Genomic DNA, 24,453 nt, shown 5'->3' with positions numbered 1-24,453 from the left:
TCACCGGTCACCGTCTGAGCTCTCCACCCGCACATCCACCGGTCACCGGTCACCGTCTGAGCTCTCCACCCGCACATCCACTGCAAGACCGCTCGGGCTCCGGAGCAACAGGATCCGGCTAACAGAGCAGGGAAAGCCGGAGCGACTGAGCCACCAGTGGCCTTGACCTCCCCGCTTTCTCAAGCCCCAAGATGGGGCCTTCCCGCCACCGCGCGCCTGCAGCCCGCCGCTGCCCGACCGGCCGGGTCCACGCAGGGGAGCCCGTGCCTGGGAGCTGTGCGGACGCCAGCGCAGCCCAGACCAGCGAGGCCAGCAGCCCTCAAACAGCAGCTGCAGCGGCCAAGCACCTCCGGCCTCCGCCTTCCCTGCCCGGCATTTTGCTCTTTTCCTCCCAGACTTGTCTGGCCATGTCTGACCCTTTTCTGTGGATCCCAGCCAGAAGGTACTTTAGGCTTGTGGCAGCTTTCAGGCCTTGCTCTGGGCCGATCCCTGTTGGGTGGACTTTTGCCCACGAGGGGATGGGTGACTTCAGGTGTTCCATTTAGACATTACATTCTTTGTAGACTCACTGTATTAAAGTCCCTTTTCATTGAAGCTTTACATGTTTTGTCTTGATGCGGCAGATGGCAGAAACCACTTAGAGCAGGCAGGTTTTTGGGGTTTCAGGGGTGCCCCTCTCTCCCTGTCCTGTAACAGGGGACAGGGTAGTCATCTGGGACAAAGGGCAGTGGGGGTACAGGGGACAGGAATCAGGGTCACCCAGCTGTGACCCTGAGGAGGGGCCTCCTTGGGGAGGCGGCACAGAGCTAGGATGTGGGGTGCGCTGGCACTGAGAAGGGGTCCCGCACCCTGGGGTCACCCTGCCTTCCTTTCATTCTTTGCCAGCCCCCACTGGGGCAGCTGGCAAGGGAATCCTGGATTGGAAATTCTCAGGCTCAGCTGAGAGCGGAGGACAGGGCAGGCAGGACAGGGCGGGGAAGGTTCTAGAACAGAGGTAGAGCGGGGTGTGAGCTAGCTGACCCATGGCTCTGGTAACTTCATCAGAGAGGAGCCCTTTGTGTGGGCAACCGCTCGTTGGCAGGATTTCATATTATTTTTACTTTCATTGTATTATTTTGACAGCCACCTTCTATTTATGGCAACTGGTTATCTACTTAGGAGAGTGCCGTGAAGTTTCTCTTTCAAATAATTTCAAATCACAAAAGGATGGCTGAGTGTTAGAGTAAAGTTTGAGTGGAAAAAATATCCAGAGCACACAGAGCAGCAGAGGCCAAGGGAAGGGGACCCACCAAGGTAGTGTGAGCCCCTGTGGCCATGGCGCCAGAGGACGGGGTCCCCACCGGCTCCCCGTTGACCCCAGGCTCTCTGTGCTCCTGGGGGCTCGGAGAAGTAGAGAGCCCATCTGGCCTGGAAAACAGACCCTGAACCCAGTCCGGCTTCGAGAGCAAACACCAGTTTGTGGCCACAGAGATACAGGGGTGTTCACTACACCCCAAACCCTCCTTGCATCCAAGTTTTCAGGTCAAAGGACCTTCTTTTCTGACCACGAATGGCTCTAAAAGAAGCGTAGCCTGCAGACCACAGGAAAGCCACAGAGAGCAGGTTGTCAGGGGTCCCTGTAGGTGCCCATCCAAACACCCACCTATGAAATGCAGCCGAGGGCAGCCCAGACAGAGGCTTTGCTGTGCAGACCTTCATTCTGTGAGCGTGATCAATTCTGTGGCCGTGATCACCACAGTGTTGGAGGAAAAGCGTCTTTATCCACTAAACATGTCTAAAAGGTCTCATGAACAAAGACGACAGTGGTGTTGTTTGAAAGCTGGGCTTGGGGAGCACAGAGATGAGGGGGGTGGGCCTAGAGACAGGACTGGGAGCACAGCAGGATGAAGCCCGAGCTCTAGGGGCATCACCTGGGCATCGAGCAGGTGACACACTCTGCCACGTGGTGAGCAGCCCAGAGGGAGGCGTCCAGAGAGCAGTTAGGTGACGCTGGAGCCAAGGCTGGAGCCAGAGGGGTGCGGCTGCCTTTGTTGCAGCTGAGGTGGAGAGGACCACCGGGCCCGAAGGAAAAGGCAGAGCGACCTGCTCCAGAACATTCCATGGTCTTCCCGTCGGCACAGCAAAGTGCAGACTCTACCAACTTTTTGTAATTAGTCTGTAAGTTTGCAGTGAAGTACATTTAATTGTGCAAACATCAGCATCATCCATCTCCAGAACACTTTTCATCTTTCTAACCGAAAATCTGGCCCCATTAGATAGTCCCCTTCACCCCCACAATGCTCTTCCTCCCCCACTACCATCTTGCCTGTGGCCATTTCTATTTTACTTCTGGTCTCAAATATGGCCATTCTAGATTTAAGACTCACCTAGCATGTGTCTTTCTGTGGCTGGCTTATTTCACTGAGCTTTATTCATATTGTAACAAGTGTCAGAATGTCTTTCCTTCCTTTTCAAGGCTGACTAATATTCCACCGTGCACACAGCACATGTTTATCTAGTCATCCATCAGTGGGCACCTGGGTTGCTTTCATCCTTTTTGGCTGCTATGAATGTGGACATGGAAGTGTCTCCTTGAGACATTGTTTCCAGTCCCTGCACCCAGAGGTGGTAATTCTCCATGATTCTATGTGTGAGGATTGGCCGGGCTGTTTCTATAAGCAGCTGTACCAACTGACTTTCCCACCAGTGGTGTGTTTCTCACCTCCTGCTGACACATGTCAGGAGCCTCACAACTCTGCCTCAGCCTCCTGGAAGGATCTGTGGGTGCGTGACTGGGAGTCAGAAGAGCCAGGAAAGGGGGAGAATTGTGGAAGTGGAAGGAAGCAATGGGTAGCGTGGAAGGGGAGACTGGAGGGTGGGTAGGATGAGGTGGGGAGACAGCTAGTGAGTGGGGGGTCAATGAGTGGAAGAGGAGAGACAATTACCCTCAGGCTGAAGTAGCCCTTTGGTCACCCACCCACACCCATCCCCAGCGCTGGAGGTCCGCACTCCAGGCCTCTTGTGAAAAACACTTCTAGACTGGGGGTCAGAACGTATGGTCGTCCGGTCTGTACTTAGGGTTGATTGCTCCTCACTGCCAGATTGCCTCAACCGAGGTCACGCAGGCAGCAAAATGTAGGTGTTAGAGGGGACTCAGGCAATTTAAGCACATTTCAAAGGGCTGTCGGCAGTTAATTATGGACCTTGAGAAGAGACGGATAATCACAGGGAGGCCCCAGGTGCTTCTGACAACCCATCCATCCATCCTCCAGGAGGCCTCCATGCAGATGCAGGTGGGGCTCAGACGCTGCATGAGACGCTGCTCTCCACAAAGGCACAGTGCTGGACAATTTTCAGAACCCCGAGGTGTAAATGTGAGGTGTAAATGGATGGAGCCCTCTCGCTGGGCATGTGACCTGAATCCAGCCAACCAGAGCACCTCATTCTTCAGACCAGAATGATTGGCTCAAATCGAGACATGCACCCCAGAGTTGGCCCAGGGAATCCCTCCCCAGCCGTGTGCTGGGCAAAACTACTCTCTTTCCACCACCACCGCCACGCTGGTAAGCCAAGAGCTGCTGGTGGCCATCGTTGCCTCCCACCTGGAAAGAGCCTGACAAAGGTCACGTAGAGGACGAAGGAGGAGACTGAGTCCTCGTGACCTCTTGGAACACCTGGATCCAGCCATGCCTGAAGTCAGACTTTTCTATTACATGAGCCATCCAGTTTCCTTTCATTGCTCAAGTCAGTTTAGGTGACGTTTCTGTCACTGATAACAGAAGGTCACCCAGCAAGGAAAATATGCTTGGGTATTCTAGGTTTTCAGCTGGGCACAGCATGATGGCCAGAAAGGTGATTCTCAAATGGACCCCAAGGGAGTTGGTGGAGCGCCTGAGTTTGGAACCTGGCCTGGCATGGGCCCATCTGTGGCCCGAGTGAGGGATTAGCTCACCTTGGTCCCTGGGGCCTGACAAACGTGCTCTTTCCACCACAGTTGCCAAGCTGGTGTCAGCCACACCGCAGGGTGGGTTGAAGAAACAGCTCCCAGACGCCTGTATCCGACACATGCCTGACGGACTTGCTGGTGCTCCAAGGGGCCCCTGGGACATCTACAAGGACCTCCCAGGTCGCCTCTGGTCCTCTGGAGCCACAGCCCCCAGTGCAGACCGGAGTCTGCCTTCCTGGCTTCCCATCAGAACCACCTCCTGCTCCTCCCTGGGCCTGCGACATCTCGCCGTGAGGCCCACCCGAATGTGCCCTGCTGGCCTTCCCTGTGCTCGGCCACCGGCCCCCCTCCTCACCGCTTGTCAACCCACCTCCCCTCCTGGCCACTATGGCTGCTCCTTCTGTCCCCCAGTCTCCCTGGCACACTCTGGCCTGGCCTATGGTAGCCCTGCTCATGGCGTCCTGCCCCGTCCTCCACCCCGCCACCAGGCCCAGCCCAGTTCTCAGCACTCAAGGGGCTGCTAAGTGCTGGCTGACAGCCCGGCCTCACCCCTCTGCCACCCGCAGGCCTCGCCGTGGGCAAGCCCTGCCCTGCACCACCGGTGGGCCCTGGTATTAATAGCTGATGGTTTTAATACCCTCGGTGAGGCGATGAGCGCAGCAATCAAAGCCGCCAGCCCTGTGCTTGCTGTATAATTACGCTTGATCACTGCTCAGCTAGCGCTGATTGCGGCTCAGAGATGCGCCCCGTTTTCAGGCTGGTGGGGCTGAGGCCCTCAGCGGCCTAACGAGGGTAATTGAGGCAGGGCTGATTGTGCCGGAAAGCTAGAGGGGACTGAGCCGTGAGAACGGGCCACGTCACACCCCAAACAGGACCGCGTTTGCTAAATTTGTTTCCGATGCAATTTCATGGTGATTACGCTGATTTCTCCCTAGTAATTGAGCCTGGCACCGAGCTGGATGCCTGCCGCCCGGCTGTCAAGACGGGCCCGTTTTGGAGCCGGAGGCTTCGATGATGATTTATAGGCCGCTGTCACAGCCCTGGGGACAGAGGTGGGCCTTGCTCGGCAGGCTTGGGCGCTGCTGTTCTCCCGGGCCTCCTGAAATGCTCCCAGTCCTGCCAGCACTTGCCACCACGCAGCCTTTGGGGATAGCAAGAACTACTGCACAAGTCCACCTCTACAGTCCCACAGAGGCCGGCCGGGAGGGCACTCTTTGGCAGTCCACATGCCGTGTCTTTTGGACACAGCACAGGTCTCGCCCAGACACAGCCCTGCCGTCATCCGGAATGATCACCTCTGGCCCAGGTCTACCCCAGGGCAGGCAGCGAGGGCCCAAAGAAGGGTCCCACCTGGATCACCCTCTCGCAGAGGAGGCACCAACCCTGTCTGCAGGGAGAGCTGTCAGGCTTGTCTTGGGCTGGAACAGCAGGTCTGTGCCAGAAAGGCCATTTCCCAAACTGGGTCCCTCAGCGGCAAGGTTCCCAGCAAGAGCGCTCCTGAGCGAGAAAAGCCTGGGAAGGCAGCTCCAGTCCCTGTCTGTTCAAAGGGAGGGTCCCAGGACGGGCCTCAGAGTCTGCCTTTTAACAAGGCCCGGGAAAGCCAGTCTCTGAGGCAGTTCACAATGCTGCAGCGCTCGAGCATCACCTGGGATTCCACCAGGCCCTCAAGCCGGGGCATGGGCCTTGGAGTCTGTCTCAGACGTCCCTGACAGACAAGCTCCCTACAGGCAGGCAGGCTGTCAGGCAGCGCTCCTGCCCCCAGGCCACCGACTCCCCAGGGGCTGCAGGAAGAGCTCGCAGGGACAGGCCGCTGCTTGCTGCTGGGATGGCCGAAGCAGCCACGAACACCAGCACCCCCAGCCGGGCCAGCCGGCGTGAGCCCCCGGCCGCCGTGAGCTCCCAGGGGGCCCCCTGCCTCCCGCAGGCCGCACAGCCCTGGCCCAGACCCCTCCCAGCAAGGACAACCTGGAGCCGAGAGTTTTAGCAAAAATGTTTAATCTCTCCTTAGTGTGTGTGTGTATTTACAAGTACTAAATCTGAAGACCAGTAAAATAGGAAATAGCCGTATATTTACAGTCTGGGGGTGTGTGAGCGCCACCGTCACACTGCTTCTGTGAGAAGCAATGGCTGAGGGGCTCTTCTCTTTTTTGGGGGGGGCTGCTCTGTGGCATTAAAGGACAGCTAATTGTGGGCTTTGTCTGAAAAATATCTCTCTCTCTAAATATATCTACTCTAGCTCATGTAGCACCAACGACGTGAGCCATCGAGTCCCGAGCTGGGAGAAAGCCAGTGCAGGCTCTCAGGAAGGTCGGGGGCAGGAAGGACATGTGGGGCCTCTGCCTCGGGGGCCCCCTGCCCTCGGCCTCCAGGTCGGGGTGCCCAGGGCAAGCTCGAGGTATACGGAGAGGCCAGGCTCCCGGGGGGGGGGGGGCGGTGGAGGGGCTGAGAGACGCGGGCGGCAATAGCAGCAGTGTCTGGGGCAGGTGGGTACTGCCAGCACAGCACCCCAAGCCTGGAGACTGCAGAGCAGTCCTTGAGAGCACTGAGCCCCCAGCCTCACTGCGCAGTGAGACCCCTGCCAGGCCCCACCCCCCCACCCCCGGGCCAGTGTTCCCGATCGAGGTGACACGGGAGTAGCTGGGTCCAGAGCCTGGGAGGGGACCGCGCTGGGGGGCGTGGGGAGCAGTGACAAGCCACAGCCCAACTCCTCCGCCTGGGAGGCCGGCGCGGCGTCAGGTCGGCCCCTCTGTAAACAGACCTTGCTAAAGTGCTTGGCCCCCGCGGGGATCACACCAGGCAGGGCCGGTCGGCGCCTTCCCAAAGACCCTGCCTGGTGGCACCAGGGTGCGGGGAGGGCCCGGCCTCTGGGGTGAGCACAGGAGGCCCAGCAGGGATGGGGACAGGGACGGGGTGGGGGCGGGGGCCTAAGGAAGGGGTCCGGAGGGTTCTAAAGAGAGTTGGCAAAAGGGCCAACGACCCCCAACCTGACCAGAGCAAAACTGGGAGAATGGGGCTTCAGTTAGGAGCCAGCATAGGGAAGACTTCAGGGGGAACAGGGTCTCCCCCAAGTGCATGAGCAGGGAGGTGGGACACACCCAGGGGCAGGACTCCTGGCAAGCAAGGGGCCACCCCGCTCCACTGAGCGGCCTCAGCTCTGGCCCCCAGGCTGGCCCCGGGAGCGAGCCCACTTGGGCCGAGCGGTGGCCGCCCATGGTCACAGTGGGCTCCGTCCCCCGGGGACTCCCCCGGGCGCCTGAGTCAGCAGCTCACTGACCTCACCACTCCCTAGCTCCCGATGCCCCCACTCCTGCCCCCCGAGGCGCCCAGGGCGGCCCGGGCTGGGCGGCCACAGTTAGCTGTCCCTTAAAAGTCCGCGGGAGTCTTTAGTACCGTCGAGAAAGTGAACTTGGGAAGGGGACAGGCCGACTGTTTGCTTTCACAAGTGACTGATTAATTAAAAAACATAAAAAAGGGGCTAACAACCTCTAGGATTCAACACTTGCAGTTTTAAAAAGATCAAGTCAGACTAAACGCTAGCACAGTCATGCAGGGATCCACGGGCCCCGTGCCCCGGAAACTCTTGGGGGGCCCCGCACCTCAGAAGCTCTTGGGGGGCTCGGGAGAAGTTCTCTCCTTTTTATGTCAAATGAAATCAAAGACGACCGGTGGGTCAAGGGGCAAAGGCCTCAGGGGTGCCCCTCGGGAAACTGGCCACGTCTCCACGACCGTTTGGTATTGCTTTCCCACTGTCTGAATTTTCTTATTCTAAATTGTTTTGAAAATTTCTCCTCCAGTTAACTGTACAGGACCCCACTGGGGCTGGAGACTGGGGCTAACGCCACATATATATGTGTGTGTATATATATCCATATACACACACACACACATATATATATACATATATATATGTACAGGTTTTGTTTTTTTTTTAATTAAAAATGTGTTCTCTCTCACTCACTGAGGGTAAAGTGGACACTGCCGACCACCAGGCCCTCTGGTCAGAGGCCTGCTCCCAGCCAGGCCAGCAGTGGGCATGGCCCCAGGGCCTGCCGCCACCTGGCTGCCCGCGCAGGAGCACGCCAGGGCGCCCCTCGAAAGCAGTCCCGGAGCCCCATTGTCTTTGGGGCTGGCACGCTGCTGGGATGCCACACCGGAAGCCACTGGAAGGCGATGTGAGAGCGGGGACACAGAGTGGACAGGCAGGAGGGGAGAGGAAGGAGCGGCCAGGCGGCTCCCGGAGCCCCGCTGGCCTGAGAGTGGGGGGCGGGGAATAAATAACAGGAACGTGATGACTCGGAGCCCCAGGCCCAGCGGCTCCCAGAGGCACAGCCCTGAGGACGGAGGGGAGTCGCCGAGTCCTTCTGGAAGCCACTTGGAGCCGTGAGCGGAGCCGTCCTGCAGCCCCTCCATAGGAGGGAGCTGGGGGCTTCTCTCGGGCCTCGGCCGCGAGAGCACGCGGTGAATCGCAGGATGGTGGCGGCGGTGTGGCAGTGGGCGGGGGTGCCCGGCGTGGCGGGCTCGGGCGACGATCCAGAGCGACTTCAGCCCCCCTCGGGGAGCTCTGGGCGTTCAGCCTCCCCGCCGGCTGCCGGCCAGACCCTGGCCCTCAGATTCCCCCGAGGCTGGGGTCTGCGACTCCCACTGGGCCCGGCGGGCAGGCCTCGCGGGCAGGGGCCAGACGGCGTCCCCTCCCGAGGACTCCAGTCTTACCCGCAAGTTCCTCAGCAGTCACCCCATTCTCCTGCAAGGCCCCCAGCCGCACCTGGGCTCCCCTAGTCCTGTGGTGAGCAGCTCTGGGCAGGGAGAGCGCCACAGGCACCCTCTCACCGCACCAATAAGAACCAGGACCCCCGCCGAGCGGGAAGGGAGCGGGCGCAGGTGGGCAGCTGCCTCCGAGAGCCTCCAGAACGGCGGTGGTCAGAGGCCGCCTCCTCGGGTCCTCGTGATAGTCTCCCGCTGGACAGTCGCTGCCCGGTGGCTCAGCTGCTCAGGGCCATCGTGTCCACCACCTGCTCCAGCTTGCTCCGGAGCCGCTGCCGCCGCGCCTGCTCATCCTTCTCCAGGGCCGTGAGGATCTGCGGAGCGGGGCGGGTGTCAGTGGCTGGCAGAGGCCGCCGCGGCAGCGGGCCGAGGGTGGCACACAGGGCAGAGGCACGCTTGTGGCCGGTGGGACGCAAGCCGAGGCCGGTCTGCCCCTTCCGTTCCTAGCTGAGGGCCTGGACCACCCCGGGGTGCCAGTGAGGAGGGCGAGTCCCCAGGTCACCCCACCCTTCCTGCACCTGGCCAGAAACACCAGCCCTAGCCAGCTCCTCCCCAGCCCCGGCCACCCAAAGCAGGGCCCCGCCACCTGGGGTGTGGACACGTCACCAGCCCTTCAAGAACTGCAATGCAGCCCAGTGTTGGGTCCTTCAAGGAAGCAGGAGTACCCCAAACTTGCCCTCCCCACCCCCTTGCCAACACGCTCAAGTCTCTTTGTGCACACGGCTCATTCATTCCCACCGCCCGCCACCTGGTCACTGGAGTCGGACCCCACGCTCAGGCGGATGGACAAGGCCTGGCCCCTCACCCCCGCCCCAACCCAGCCACCACGGCGCCCCTTCACCCCGGCGCTGGCTGGCAGGTACAGGCTCCTGTTCTGAGTCTCGACAGCCGCGCCTCACTTGCCAACTGCCCCAGGCCCCCGAGGCCTCGCACCCGGGGTGAGGGCTCGGCCCACCTGCGGCTCCTCCCAGCCTGAGTGCTGCAGCTCACACTCCTCAGGGGCCCAGCTCTGGCCACGCCCCCGCCTCTGGGCCCGAGCACCCCGTCCAGCTGCCTCCCGTGCCCAGGGAGTACCAGCTCTGTGCACACGGCGCCCGGAGGCCTCCTGCGGCTTCACCTCAAGTCAGCAGAGAAGGTGCGGCAGGGCTGAGGGGGGCCCGGGGCCCTGCCCTGCAGGGGACCACTCAGGCCGAGAAACGCAGCCCCGCGGGGAGCAGTCGCTCCCCAAGCCGCCTGCGCCCCCTCGCGCCCGGCTGGCTGCAGCCCAGCCCCCCGCGAGTGGCAGCACACAGGTGCCGGTGCTGAGCGCGAGAGGGTGGCGGCGGCCGGCGGCCGTGGCGAGGGCCTGCTCACCTCGTCCTTGTACTTGGTGATGTAGGAGTAGATCTCGTGCAAGGCGCTCATGCTGTTGAACTGGCTGAGGTGCAGCCGGGACTGCTCGGCCAGGTACGCGCTCATGTCCTGGTCGCTGATGGCGGGCATCTTGGCGATGTCGGCGTAGTACCTGAGCCGGGGCAGGGAGCTGAGTGAGGGGGGGCCCGGCACGCCCTGCCCCACCGGCCCCGTGCGCCCCGCGGCCCCACCTCTCCACCCAGCTCTTGTAGTTGGGGATGTCCTTGGCGTAGAGCAGCTTGTTGGAGGGCGAGTCCTTGCCCAGCTTGTGCTCGGACGTGGAGCAGGAGTCCATGAAGGTCTGGGCCACCACCGACAGGCAGGCGTCCGTGATGCTGCTCTTGTGGATGTCGAACACGAACTGCGGGTTCTTGATCACGTTCACCCAGAAGCGCAGGGGCAGGCTGCGGGTGGCAAGCCCAGGGCAGGTCAGCGGGCGTGGCACCCCTCCGGGAGCACAGGGACGGGAGGGCGGGCCACGGACCCGCCATCGTGGACTGCCACGCCGACAAGGGCGCCCGGCCCTCGGGGCTCTCAGTGAGTGCGGAGTCGGCCGCCCCCCGCCAGGGCCGCGCGCCCCCCCCCCACCTCCCCAGGAAGGCCAACGGTCACACACAGAGACGTGGCCAGGAGCAGCCCTCGGCCGAGGCGCCCGCCAGAGCCAGCACGCTCCTAGGGCCGCCGCTCACCGCCTCAGCCCCCACGCTGCGCCAGCCCCCCCGGCTCACACATGCTCCGCCAAGACAGGCCCTGACAGTAGGCCCGGGGGGGCGCCCGCCGGGGGCCACCTCTGTGCCCAGCCTCGAGGACAGGCACCGGCCGGGCCGTCCTGCAGCCGCCAGTCACGCAACATCACTGTGACACTTAACGGAAGCAAAGTTCCACGCAGCTTAACATTCAGACTCTCAGTGGCACTGGTCACGTGTGCCACGTCGTGTCCTGTGCTGATGGCGGGCGCCCTGGCGAAGTCGGCGTAGGACCTGCAGCCAGCAGCCACCACGCGGCCGGCAGCCACCCCTCCGGCTAGAGCAGGTCTCCATCCTCCGCCACCGGGGAGTCGCCTGGGTGCTGACCTGGATGACGCCAGCCCCGCGCCCAGGGAGCACCCTCAGGGCACGAGAAGCTGGAGAGCCTGGGCTGCACCCCGGGGTTGAGAAGCAGGAGCACGCGGAGGCCAGCACATAGGGCAGGACCTCCGGGCGCAGGGCAGACAAGGGCAGAGGCACAAAGGTGTCTCTGAAGACGGGTCAAATGCTGCCGAGGGCCTGAGGTCCGGCTTGGGAGGGCTGGCCAGCCAGGCCGGGCCTGGGCCCCAGGAGATGGGGCTGTTAACCCCCAGGGTGGATGAGTTCCCCCCAGTTTGTTGTCACCCCTGCCACACAGGCTGGCGAGGCCTGGCCGCCGAGCCCATTCCTCGCCCAGAGGCCCAGGCTCTCAGCCCACCACGGCCACGCGGCCCAGGGCCGGCACAGACACATGTGGCCAGCCACACCTCCAGCACACGCCCAGCGGGGTCACTCGGAGCAGGGTTGGCCCGGGCCTGGGGCAGGGCGGCCGAGGGTGCTGGCCTGTGAGTGGAGCAGGCTGCACAGAGGGGCGGGGAGACCACGCCACGCCCGGGCTCGGCCACCCAAGGCCTGTGGCGGCCTCCTGCGGCCGCCGCGCCTGCTCGGAGTGGGGCTGAGTGCCCGCCGGGCCCGCCCCACGCCGGTGCCCCGCCCTGCAGGTACCAGTTGCTCTTCCAGGTGTGGCGCACGTCCGCGTCATGTATCTGATGCTGGTCGGCCTGCTCGTCCAGGAAGTCGAACATGTACTTGATGGCCAGCGGCAGGGCGGAGCCGCGGTGCGCCGTGCTGAAGATGGTCTCGAACAGGTCGTCCACGAACTTCTGCAGCGTGCCCTGTGGGTGGCACGGGCACCGAGCTGCAGGGGCGGCCCTGGCACCGCACCACCTCCTGGGGCACCTGGGCAGCTGGCGGCAGAACAGGGGCGAGGGCGGGCTGGCGCCCCACGTCCCATCACCTGCTCTTTTACCTTGGTGGCCAGCAGGCGCGTCAGGTAGATCTCTGAGACCATCTTGCTGCCGCGGTCACCCTCCCGCTGGTCCAGGTGGTCGTGGTTCTTCACCAGGTGCCACAGCTTGGTGCCACTCTCCAGGTCGGGCGTGATCATGGGCGTGCGGGAGCGCAGGCTGTCGGGGCTGCTGGCCGTGCGCAGCATGCTCTCTGCGGGCATTTGCCGTCAGCGCGGCCCGCACCAGGCCGCCCCGCCAGGCTGCCTCTGTGCCCGCGCCTCAGTTTCCTCTCCCAAACTCTGGGCGTCCACCACACCTCGCGGGTGGCTGGGGCAGTCACCCAGGGAGACGGCAGGAACGCCCCTGAGCCAGAATGTGCCGTGGGGCAGCGCAGCCCCCAATTCAAGCGGAGGCCAAGTCTTGGCGTGACAGACGGTGACAAAACCCCGCCCAGCCTTCGCAAGGAGGCAGCCCCAGGCTGGCGGCCCTGCCGGCCCCGGGCTTACCATATCTGCTGAGGGACTTGGTGAAGGTGGAGGAGTTGGAGATGTTGTAGGCAGATGTCTGCTTGGGCACCAGCGCCACCGAAGACCCGTCTGTCACCTGAGGGGGGGAGCCAGGACACGCATGACCCACCATCGGGGCCCAGGTGACACCCCGGTTCTGTGCCTGGAGGCCAGTCACCTCGGGGCCCTGAGCCTTAGCTAACCCACCAGAGCCCCTCGAGGGCCGTGGGGACGGCTGATGGACGCGGCTGATGGGCCGGGGGAGGTCACCCAGTGACCACGTCTCCTTTTCTCCCTGACATTCACCGCCCTCCCGGGGGGCTGGACAGGGCTCCCGTGCAGCTCCGGAACCTCAAGGCTGGACGCTCAGGAGGGCTCGGGGTCACCTGGTAGTGAGCCAGCGTGTTCAGCCTCTTCCAGTCATTGTCGATCTTGGTGGTGACGTCCTCGTCCTGCAGGATGATGCGAGCCATGCGGCCCTGGCGCCATTCTGCGGGGTAAGGGGGCACTGAGGGGCGGCCACCGGGCAGGGGTCACCGGCGCCCTGGCCTCCGGGCCTGCTCCCGTCCTGGCCGCCAGCCTCTAGCGGCAGGAAGGTAAGACCAAAGGGGCCCGGGGACACTTAGCGAAGACCTGACCCGCAGAACAATGAAGGGCCACTCTGGCTCCTCGAGGCCTCCAGGCAGCCAGGGCCTGGCTCACAGCAGGAAGCTGGAGCCCTGGCAGCTGAAACCTGCTCCCCGCCTGCTGAGGTGGCCCTGCGGCCACCCCAGCCGCCCAGTCCCTGTGGCTCTCCGGCCCCTGAGCCCTGGGCCCAACTCTGCAGCTTGGCGGCCCTCCCCAGCTCCTTCTACCCCAGGCCCCACCCCCGCCTGCTCTTCTGGCTCTCCCTAGCTCGACAGGGCCCCCGAGATTGTCTAGGTCATAAGCAAGAGGCCCCGCTGCCTTGAATTCTGATGGCACACTTAGCTCCTGGAGTGGGGAGAATCTACCGCCCCACCCAGCTCTCGCCGGGACAGCATGGCAGCTAAGCTCTACCCCTCCTTCCACCCTTCCTCCACCCCGCTAGGAGATTTGGGGAACCCAGCTCCACCGATCCCATCCCTCCCCACTCCCGTGTCTCGTACCCTCTGACCAGGGCCCAGACTGCACCCCCGATGGGTGCCCCGGTGCTCCCCCCTGCCTCGGGCCTTGGCACACACCGGCCCACCACCCAGCGCCCTGCGCAGCCGCTCCGCCAGCCAGCTCACCCAGGTCCATGTCCCCGGCCTTGGGCCGCTGGGAGTAGGGCACGCCCTTATACACAGCGTCCAGCAGCTTCTCCTTGACCTGCGTCACCGTGTCGCAGTTCAGTCCCTTCACCGGCACCTCCGGTGCATTCTCGTTCTCGGGGTTCACGCAGTTCAACGTCTGCAGGTAGGAGGGGTGGTGATGTCAGGGCCCCCCTCCCCAGGTGGGCCCTAGGGAGCCCTGCGCGGCCGGGGCAGGAGCCGGGCGCCCGCCCTCACCAGCGTCTTGTAGTCGATCTGCTGCCGGATGAGCTTGTCCTCGCTCAGCGAGTAGCGGGCCTCGCCCGTGATGGCGTCGATGGGGCCCTTCTCCATCTGCTGCTTGATGGCGCAGTACAGCATGAAGAGCGGCTCCCCCGCGCACTCCTGCGGATGGGGAGGGTCAGGCCGGGCTGCCGGCACCCCCCGCCCAGCGTGTCCACACCACTCCTGCACCAGCAGAAGTGAGTGACGCTTCCTGACCCGTCACGGCGGGCAGGCGGGACCCCGGCTCCAAAGCCCAACAAGGCCTGTGCACACACAGATCCGCTGTCCCCCGGACGCCCCCGTGGCTACTCTAAATGCGGCCGGGGCAGGAGGCGGAGGGCACATCTAAGGCCACGCGGCTTTGCACCAGGAAGGCCAAGGCCAGTCCACCCCGCCCTGACGCCCCTGCACCCACTTAGGAGTCTAGCCCAGGAGGAGCCCCAGCCCACACGGCGTGGCTGTGACCTGTTGGGTGCGGGGCCCCAGCTGGGACCGGCCCCTGTGGTCGGAGGCCGCCCCCCGCTCTGGGGCCAGGTGCAGCGCACGGGCCGAGGGGACTGGCCGGCAGCAGGGCACAGGGGCCCACGACCGAGCCGAGTCTCAGCAGGGCTGGGAGCGGCTAGGCGTCCTCCGGGCGCTGGGGGGCCTGCCGGCCTCTGCCGCTCACTGCTCACCCTCCGGTCACGTCCTCACACTGCCGCCAAAAAGGCCACTCGCAGCTCCTCCCACCAGCCCAGGCTCGCTGCAACCTCGGGGCTTCAAGGCCCCTTCCAAATGCAAATCAACACCCCTCCTCGGAAAGGCTCTCCCTGACCACGGGGCCAAAGCCACAGGCCCGCTGCCCTTCTGGACTCCTGCGCCCCCGACGAGCGTGGTCGCTTTGCTGCGTCTCCCCAGAGTGGGGACTACCCGAGGCCACGGCACACGGGCTCCCTCGCAGTCCACCCCCGTGCCCAGCAGGGGCCTGCGCGCGCCAGGGCTGCACAGACACGGCCTGGCGCTGAGGACGGACAGGGCGGACGCAGCCGTGAAGGAAGGCCTGCGTCACGGGGCGAAGAGCATCACCCAGGGCCCCGAGAGCGCCCGACTGCAGCGGCTGGGCTGGCGTCCCTGCACCGGGGAGTCCCACCTGGGCCTCGACCGGGCTGCCCGAGGCCGCTCGGGAGGGCGTGAGCCCCAAGCAGGTGGCAGCTGGCCACTCGGCCTCCTCCTGGCTCCCACCCGGCCGACACAAGATCAGCAGCTCGGCCCCGGCAGATGCTCTGGCCCCTCGTCAGAGGCTGTGGTCATCACAGACAGCTGCTAAAGAGCGGCCGCAGCACAGACCCTCCCAGGGCCCTCCGACATCACGCCTGTCTTTGGAATTATGTTTCATTTGCAAAGTTGGCCTCATTAAGCCAGCCAGGAAGGAGGAGAGACGGGGCGTGGCTGGAGACGCAGAGCCACTAACAGCCGCTTCTTCCTGCGACGCCGCTGGGGAGCGGCCTGAGGACAGAGCGCGCAAACCAGCCCCAGGTGAACCTCGGAGAGGAGAGAGGCGTGTCTCCCAAGGCCAGAGTGGAAGGTTCCGGGCCCACCACTGCAGGGCAGACCACCAGAAGGCAGGACACTCCCTCTAGAGCACTGGCCCTTGAAGGCCAAGTGTCTCGGGCGGGTCCGGCCAGGTGCCGCTCCGGCTCTGCCTGGGACCCCACTCGCTCCGCAAGAGCTGCCGAGGTGGCGGAGCTGAGCCCAGATGGGAGGCCGGGAGGCCCAGGCCAGGGCCTCGGCCAGCCTTGCCCTCCCTGGGCCTCACTCACATGCACAGCAAGGGGCAAAGGAGGACCTCAGATGCTTCCCAGCCTCAGCTGTTAATGTGCAGAAGCCGCCTGATAAACGTTGTATGTAAGGGACAATAGGTTGAAATCGCCAAATTAAAAGATCCACTTTAATTTAAAAGTAAAAAGATAAAACTGTTTGATAAATAATGTTAGGGTTGGTGCTTTTTCCCTTTGGGGGGAAATCATCTAGTGAGGTCCCTACCTCACACCACTTCTTAGCATAACATTGGAATTAAAAGACAGAGTATATATTTTTTAAAAAGCTATAAAAATTGGCAAAAGATAGAAATATACAATTCACCAAAAAATAAGAGGCCAATCAAACACATAAAAAGATGCTCAACTTGTCAAAGACATGCTAACGAAAGCAGTAAGTTGCCAAGTTGGCAAAGATGGAAAAGGCTGATACAGCAAGAGCTACCCAAGTCCTGAGTGAGCCACGGCTCAAACACCAAAGCAGGGCGACCTCTGCTACAGGCAACCTGGCGGTGTCTTAAAAGCGAGCACACCTGATCACCTGCGTCACCCCTGAAGCCCGCTGGTGCCAACACAGCAACAAAGGAAACAGATCAGATCAGAATGTTGGCGCAGCACTAACGGGGACGGGGTCTCCTGACACCCACCAGCAGGGCCCCTGCAGACCAGTCACAGCAGTCAAAAGCATGTGACAGGTAGCTACGTCGGGACTGCAAAGGTGGCCACAGCACTCCGCTCAAGGGGCAGCATCTCCCTCACACCTGTTCACCTGCCCCCAACACCTTCCAGACAGTTCTCCCGCTGCCACCTACCTTGAGGAACTTGTACAAAAGGAAGGTGAACCAATTGGTCAGCATCTTCTCGGCCACTGACTCCGTCCTGCGGACATGACCAGGCAAAGGTGTCAAGCTCCCATCATCAGCGGTCGCCGTGCCCACCTCCGGCACCACTGAAGGTCCGGCCTCAGTCAGTCAACTAGGGACTGTCAAGGACTCCAGGCAGGCCTCTGACTGAGACACCTGGGCCTGGCATGCATGGGCACAGAGAGGGGTGCCTGAGCCCAGAGTGGATCCCCACTACCACTATCCAGGCCGAGGAAGCTGGGGTGCACCCCCCTGCATTTCAGCAGCACCTCTGGGCTGGGCAGCCAGCAGGGCCTCTCCTTTCTGCAGGTGGGAGTCACAGGCCTGCCCGCCTGCCCGCCTGCCCGCCCGCCCGCCCGCCCGCCCGCCAGCTCACCTGCGCAGCAGCAGTTTGGGGTGGTTCTTGCTCTCCAGGTTCTTCTCAATGAGGTCCGACAGCAGCTGCTTGAGCACGCCCGTGGCATACTCCATCTCGCCCTGCAGGGCCGTCATGATGAGTGAGGCCACGTTCCCTCGGTCGCGCATGGAGAAGCTGCGCTGGGCCTCCAGAGTGCGGATGAAGGTCAGCAGGAAGTGCTTCTTGGTCAGCAGCTGCCCGAACAGCGTCAGCGATTTCTCCACATTGGCCTGCACCTGGCGGGGAACACGAGTCTGTCAGACCTCCCATCCCGACGAATGCGGCGGGCAGGCCTTCTGCTGAGAAGCTGTCCAGGCCGGCGTACTCAGGCAGGTGAGGCCGGCAGGCAGGAGTGGGGAGACATGGGTGTGTGTTACCTGGACAGGCCCCCGGGTCTCCAACGTCCTCAATGGATGTGGCCTGGCAGCGGCCTGACAAGTCCCCCACAGGTAGAGACCAGGACGTGGTGAGGGTCTGTTCTTGCCACCTTCCTGTGGCCAAGCCCTGAGACTGGCGGCCCCCACGGTCTGGCCCTCGTGGCTCGGAAGCAGCCTGTCTCAATGCCCTCGCCCGGGCAGCCTCTAGCTCTGCCCTCGCCACAACCAGCAATGCGGAGCAAGACCCCATTTCACTGGGGAAGACACTGAAGTCCAGAGAGGCAGAGACTTGTTCAGGGCCAAGCGGCAGGGGAGTGGAATACAGGCATGGCGGGCTCCGGCGCCCTGTTCTCCTTACCCACATCAAGGCTTGAGGGCAGGAGGCTCCAGACCTGGCTGCGCCAGAGGCTGCCAGAGGCACCTTCTCAGCCCGGCAGCCAGTGACACGCCTCTGGAACACACAGCCTGGGCGAGAACAGGCAATACAGCCGCACGGACGGCAACACCAGGAGACACCCAGTGGGGACTCGGGGGCCCAGACTTGGTACTAAGCCCAGGCAAGGCTCTGGGCCCAAGCCAGAGCGACAGGAAGGCCCGTTCAGGTCCGGCTCAAGAGGGAATGTCGCACCAGCAGAGCCCAAGGGAAGGGAGCTCTCTGACACCCGGGGGTGCAGGGCAATGATGCCCCAGGCCGGAGAGACATCAAGGCCAACTTTGCACAGACCTTGGCTGTTCTCAGATGGGGACTGGGCTCCTGGCCTGGCACGGAGGGGCTTTGAGAACTTGGGGGCGGCCCATTTCCCCAGCAGAGTTGTGCCAACACCCACACGGCCAAAGCCAGCGCTGTGCCCACACTGCATCAGTGACACGCTCCCACCCGGAACAGCCGCACGCACTCTGCCTGGCACCCCTGCCTCCAGCATGCACTGAGCAGCCCCTGCCCAGGGAACTTCAGGGCCAGGTGGGCGGCCGCTGGCAATCAATGGACTAGAGAGCCCAGCAAGATGGATGCAAACCCCAGGGGTGCAGCCAGGGCCCCTGGCCAGACCCCCCTCCACGGGCCCTCCTTCCTGCCACCGCCCAGAGCCAGGCCTCCCGGTGCCCCTCCCCCTCAGCTGAGCCCAGAGCCCCGCAGACTTGGGAATCCCCAGGACCTTCCAGTTGCCCATCAGCACACAAGGAGGCCCCAGAGAGCTGCCCACCTCCATCTCCTTGAGCACCGGGTGGTCCTCGATCCCGGGGAAGAGCACCCGCATGGCATACGTTCGGTAATCGAGAAAGGGGATGCCAGCACCATCCAGATCATTGGTCAGTTCATGGATGTCCGTCTGTAGTTCTGCAAAGGCTGTGGCCAAGAGTGGGGTGAGGGTAGCCTCCCGCTGGGACCCACGCCCTCCCACACGGGGCCAGCCTCGAGCCCTGGCCCTGCGGCTCACTGGCTGGATACCTGAAAGAGACCATCGTGTCTGCCTGCACTCGGCTTCTCCAGGGTGAACCCGTCTCTGGGTCCTTGCCAGGTTAACCAGGACAAGACCAGCTAAGGAACTGGGACCAAGGCCAGGATGGGCAGGGTCTCCTGGACCTCACGTGGGTATTTGGGGACAAAGTACCGAGGGGTGCCAGGTCCCCCTGCCACCTAGGGGGCATACTGCCTGCCTCGGCTCCCCTGGCTCAGCCACCTGGGGCGGGAAGGGAGGAGGACGGGTGGGCCAGGCGTGGGAGTTCGCCTCTGGCCCCAGGCCTGCACTGTCAACCACCACATGCACAGCTCAGGTCAGCAGACCTTTCGCGTCTCTGCGACATTCATGAACACTGCCAGGCAGGGTAGGGGAGGCCCTGACCGAACACTCTGGAGCTGCGGGGTGTTGGCCCTGCAGCAGCCACAGGGATGTGCTGCCTTATTAGGAGCCAGAGGGACATCAGGCAGGTTCTGGAGCCTGACCGGCAATTGCAGCTAGAAGCCAGGCTTCATCTTCTGGGCATTGCTGCCAGGCATCTGGTTATCTCTACCTGGCCAGCCCTGGAGCCCGCTAGCCACTATGTCCCCACATCTCTGGCAGACGAGGCCTCATGCACACGGTCTCAGTGGACAGCCACCGCCGGTGGGAGGCGCAGCCCGCAGAGGGCCCGCTCTGGCTCTGCCCAGGCTGCAGGCCCCCGTGCCCGTCCCACCAGGCTTCCCGCTGGGTCCCTGGGTGTGACCGGGAGGGGGGCACCTGGGATTCAGGGCATTCAGCTGAAGACGTCAGAGTCCCGGGAACACAAAGCCACTAGGCCTAAATGGGCTGTTTCTGGGAAGAGGCTGCCAGGCGGTGGGTGCCCACTGGGCTTCAAACCCACCCGGCTGCGGCTCCCAGCACTGTTAATACCCGCAGCGCGCTCTGGGCCGGGCACTAACAGCACACCAGAGCGTCTGCTGCGCAGCGCGGCTCCGTGCACCGGGACGGCCCTGGACACCTGAGCCTGGTTCCCGGCGCTGCGCCGTGAGCCGGCGTCACGTGGCGCAGGTGCGGCCCAGCTCCGGGGGTCCTCTTACACTCAGAACCTGGCTGCTGACTTCTCCACGAGGGCCGAGGCTGCGGTCCTGCACCCCACCACCACACACCCAGAAGCTGGCCCCACCCACCACCCGCAGGGCTGTCCAGGGCCCCATCTGGGCCACGGGGGGTGCCCGGGGTCCCGCCCCAGTGCCCCGTCTGCAGCGACGTTCCTCACGCTGCCCGCCCGCACAGTGGCCTTGTGTCAGCACCTGCTCTGCCAGGGCGGACCCCACCCTGACAGGCTGGACACCCTCTGCTCCCACCCGGGGCCTGTGTCCTGGCCCTTCCCGCCAACCTCTCCCTAGCCCACTGCTCCTCTAGCATATGACCAGGTGTGGCCTCAGGGTCCGGCCCGAACGGCGCCCATCAGGGGAGCTGCCCTTGCCCACTGCGGCCGCCTGGCCCCTGCAGGGCGAGAGCACCCTGAAGACGGAGCGGAGCGCCTAGAGGCTGCACCCGCCGGCTCCGCCGCCTCGCGGGAGGGATCAGCTGCTCCCACACTCCGAGCCCGAGCGCGAGACGCAAGGCTGAGCAGGCTGAGGTCTATGCTGAGGGGCAGGGACGCGACCCTCGCTGGCCACACCCACCGCCCGGCACCTGCTCGAAGTGCGCTCCCAGCCCCGCGGCCCTAGCGATGAGACTGCTCACACCAAGGTGGGGAAACTGAGCCACACACAAGGGTGTGTGCCCGCCCCCGGCCCTCGCCGCTGCAGCCTCGCAGACGCGGCCGAGTCCAGAGCGGCGCCTCACACCACACCCAGGGTCAAGGGGCCTTTCCAGGTCCCTGCCTGGGTCCCGCTCACAGCCTACGCACGGCCAGGCCACCGGGAACTTTCTGGACAGTGTGGTGGCGGCAGGCGGGACAGGCAGTCACAGGGAGACTGTGCCCCAGCAGCCCCGAGCCCCGCCTCCCCGTGGCCCAAACTGACCTTCCTTGCACTCGAGGGCCACGCGGGACTCCAGGTTGTCCATCTGGAGCTGCAGCCGCTTGAGGGTGCGGTCTGCGTCCCGGGACTTGCGCTTGTAGGCGATGAGCACAGCCACGATGACCAGCAGCAGGAGGCCTCCACCCCCGCCGATGCCCACGATGGCGGGCAGGGTCAGCAGGCTGTCCGAGTACACCTGCAGCATCCCTGGTGAGAACTCGAAGCCACCTGCCCGCACCTGTAGGTTGGGAGCAAATGCTCAGGGGATGCTGCGCCCACGGAGAGCTCTGGAGATGCCGCCTGGAACCCCGAGGCCCCACGGCCCCTGCCTGAGGGATCAGCAGGGCCAGAGGACGGGCTCGGGGCAGGGTCTGGGGGGCTGCCCACTGGGGCTGGGCTCTGACGTGGAGGAACCTGGGGTGTGGACACTGCTGGGCTGTCCCAGCTGAGGCAGGGCCTCAGGCCACAGGTGGCAGAGGCCTAGGAGACCAGAGCCGGTGGCCCGCCCGCCCTCGGGCCCGCACTCACCGTGACCTTGTGCTGCCCCGTGAGATTGGGCGACTCGCAGAGCAGCTGCGTCTCTGACACCGTGAGGGCGCAGGGGGTGGCGCCGATGAGCACCGTGTAGTTGAGCCGAGAGTTGCCAGGTGCAGGGGGCAAGAGGTTCCGGCCCTGCAGGGTGGGCGTGCGTCAGAGCCCTGCCTCCGCTGCCCCCGGCACTCATGCCCACCCTGCGTGGGCTGCCCCCACCTTGAGAATGAGGGGGGAGCTGGGCTTCAGCTCCAGGAAGCCGGTGGGGCTGAGCGGCTCCAGCACAGGGTCAGGGTAGTACACGAAGGCGGAGGCGTTGAGCACCAGCAGGGCGCGCACGTCGTCCATGACGAAGCCCAGCTCGTCCGGCCGCTCCCCCAGCTCGGGCGGGGTGCGCACAGGGTTGTCCACAGACGGGGCCCGGCACACCATGGTGGTGTCGTTGTACACCAGACAGCTCTGGGGACACAGACACGGGCCACTCGCCCAGCGCTCCCCACGCAGCCTGCGCCCAGGCCCCGCAGGGCCGGGCAGGCGGCCGGCCAGGCCCTGGTCTGCGCAGGACTCCCGCCCCAGACGGGCGGGGACCAAGCGCAGCGGCAGCTGAGCTGTGAGGGCCGGGGTCGGCGAGGACTCACGTTCTCTCTCTCGACGCCGCCGTACTTGGCCCGGATGCGGGGCTCTCGGACGGTGGCCAGGTTGGTGCCCGTGACCGTCAGGAGGGTGCCTCCGCTGGAAGACGAGGAGATGGGGTCACGGTCAAGTGTGCCGCCGCAGAGCGGTCCCCGCTCCGGGGTGGGGGTGCGGGGGGCGTGGGCGCCACTCTGGCAGCGCGCAGGACAGGGGCGCCTCGGGGCTCTGGCAGGCAGGGCGGCCCCACCTGTTGATGCTCCACTCGGGGTCAATCTTCAGGATGGTGGGGTCCTCGGTGTAGTTGTACTTCACCTCAGGGTTGGTGAGCTGGGCGCGGTTGATGTTGATGACGATGGGGGCGCTGCCGGGGCTCTGCCCAGGGGGTGTCAGGCACCGGATCTCCCGGGAATTCCTCCTGGAGGGTGGGTGGGACAGAGAGGGAGCAGGCGCCAAGTTCACCTTCCAGGTGGTCGAAGGACGCGTCACCACAGGCGGTGGGCAGGTCACTGGCTCTCGCAGGGCCTCCCCACCCACAAAGTGGGGACCACCACAGGATGACTGGCGTGTCACTTCACCCCTTAACCCCTCAAGGGGCCAGGCACAGGGCTGTGCCCCCATCTGTCCCAGCCGGCTTGGCACTCGAGAGTCTGCTGGACCGCCGGCCGCCTGCCCTGCTGAGCATACTCGGCAGTCGCCAGCGGCTTCTGGCGCCCCCACGTCATCCGGGAACAGACCTGCCAGCACCCCGAGGCCTCGAGCTCAGTCCGGGTGGGCGCCTCAAACAGATGGAAAGAGGGAGTCCCGCCAGCCTCAAAACGGCAGCGGGTGCAGCGGACACCCTTCCTGCCTATGGCTTCGGATGGCCACACGGAAGGTGCCCCAGACCCAGACCGTGAGAGAGCAAAACACCGTAGCAAGGAGGGGGGCCAGGACGGGGCCACAGAGGCAGCAGGGAGGGGCCAGGACGGGGCCACGGGGGGCCACGGGGCCGAGGGCGGGGCCAGGAGGGGGCTGGGGCAGCCAGCCAGCCACTGCCTGCACCTGGGGCCCCGGCCCTCAGCTCCTTAACCACAGTTGGGAGGCCCACAGCCGCCAGGCCCGCTCCGCACGGCAAGGCTGCAAACACCAATAATTAGTCTGATAACGGGTAATTACCGCAGGAAAATATTTAAAGGGCCGCTCCATTATCATCCCTAATCTAAAATTATCCACTTCAAGCCTTGGGGCTTTTGTTAAGATTTCTTTTTTCTTTCTTAAAATTTTTTTTTTACATACTTCTTATTATGTTCCCAAGGGACTCCCCAGTCCAGGACAGGGCCACTGTGCGGCCTCTCAGGTCAGGCCCCACCTACCCACCAGGGCCTGGCCCTTCCACTCCGGAGGTAGCCTGTCTCCATGGCAACCCTGTCCGCCTCCAGGTTTCCATAGTGATCACCCCAACCAGGTTATCCACACCCCCGTTTCCCAGGCAACAGAAGGGGGCACGCAGCCATCTGAACCAACCAACACCGCGGGAAGGAGGGCTGCGCCCGGCCCCCCACCTCCCGCCCGCACCCCGTACCAGGAGAAGGAGCAGGGCCGGCCGCCGACAGACACAGCCACGTCGCTGCCGGCGTTCAGGTGGCTGCCCTCGATGCCGATCCAGGTGCCCCCCGACAGCGGCCCGCGGGCGGGGCTCACGCGGTAGAAGGTCGGCGTCTAGGGAGGAGGCCGTGCTGGGGCCGGGAAGGCCGCCCTCTGGCAGCAGCCCGCCCGCCTCTCCAGCGGGACCCACCCCGTGCTCCTGGGTCTCACACGGGCCCCAGGGGCCTGGAGGCTGAAGTCAGGCCGCAGCGCGGGGCCGGGGAACGCTGCCGGCTGTCTAGGGGCTAGAGAGGCCGGAGCCCAGACAGATGGCCTGGGGCCAGGCCGGCCGCAGACGAGGCCCGGACTCCCGCAGGGGCGGGCCCGGGGAGGGGCTTACCACGAAGGTGAAGCGCTTGGGCGACAGGGCCCGGTAGTGGGGGGCGCAGTCCCTCACGCACACCTCCACCAGGGCGTCGTGGGCCCGCACCGAGCTGGCGTCCCCAATCTCGCAGACGATCCTGAGGGACACCAGGCGGGCTTCAGTGGCTGGGTGGCGCCCCGGCCGCCCCGCCCGCCCCGGCCGCACTCACTGCTCGGCGCTGATGTACTCGCTCTCCACGGGGCTGCACAGCACCTTGCCCACGCGCACGCCCAGACGCACGTCCTCGAAGCGCAGGCCCAAGTTCTCCCC

At 64.2% G+C, this 24,453-nt stretch overlaps 1 protein-coding gene across 1 annotated transcript in view; it reads right to left on the bottom strand.

Annotated features, from left to right (window-relative positions):
* Positions 1-5,928: 5,928 nt before the first annotated feature.
* PLXNA1 (plexin A1) overlaps positions 5,929-24,453 on the bottom strand; it is a 38,638-nt gene continuing 20,113 nt past the window's right edge. Inside the window, exons 12-31 of the mRNA XM_004692202.2 lie at positions 24,353-24,447; positions 24,160-24,280; positions 23,758-23,894; positions 22,444-22,611; positions 22,202-22,295; positions 21,783-22,022; positions 21,561-21,704; positions 21,036-21,270; positions 18,769-18,911; positions 17,169-17,425; positions 16,742-16,808; positions 14,107-14,253; positions 13,849-14,008; positions 12,985-13,088; positions 12,599-12,695; positions 12,113-12,303; positions 11,809-11,978; positions 10,270-10,482; positions 10,040-10,190; positions 5,929-9,000 (exon numbers count right to left, since the gene is read on the bottom strand). Coding sequence (XP_004692259.1) covers positions 8,905-9,000; positions 10,040-10,190; positions 10,270-10,482; positions 11,809-11,978; positions 12,113-12,303; positions 12,599-12,695; positions 12,985-13,088; positions 13,849-14,008; positions 14,107-14,253; positions 16,742-16,808; positions 17,169-17,425; positions 18,769-18,911; positions 21,036-21,270; positions 21,561-21,704; positions 21,783-22,022; positions 22,202-22,295; positions 22,444-22,611; positions 23,758-23,894; positions 24,160-24,280; positions 24,353-24,447 — 3,030 coding nt within the window. The 3' untranslated portion in view covers positions 5,929-8,904. The remainder of the gene's footprint in view (positions 9,001-10,039; positions 10,191-10,269; positions 10,483-11,808; positions 11,979-12,112; positions 12,304-12,598; positions 12,696-12,984; positions 13,089-13,848; positions 14,009-14,106; positions 14,254-16,741; positions 16,809-17,168; positions 17,426-18,768; positions 18,912-21,035; positions 21,271-21,560; positions 21,705-21,782; positions 22,023-22,201; positions 22,296-22,443; positions 22,612-23,757; positions 23,895-24,159; positions 24,281-24,352; positions 24,448-24,453) is intronic.

This window comes from Condylura cristata, unplaced genomic scaffold (assembly GCF_000260355.1).
Source record: "Condylura cristata isolate star-nosed mole 26May11 unplaced genomic scaffold, ConCri1.0 scaffold00033, whole genome shotgun sequence".
NCBI lineage: Eukaryota > Metazoa > Chordata > Mammalia > Eulipotyphla > Talpidae > Condylura > Condylura cristata.
This window is presented reverse-complemented; position numbering and strand designations above follow the sequence as displayed.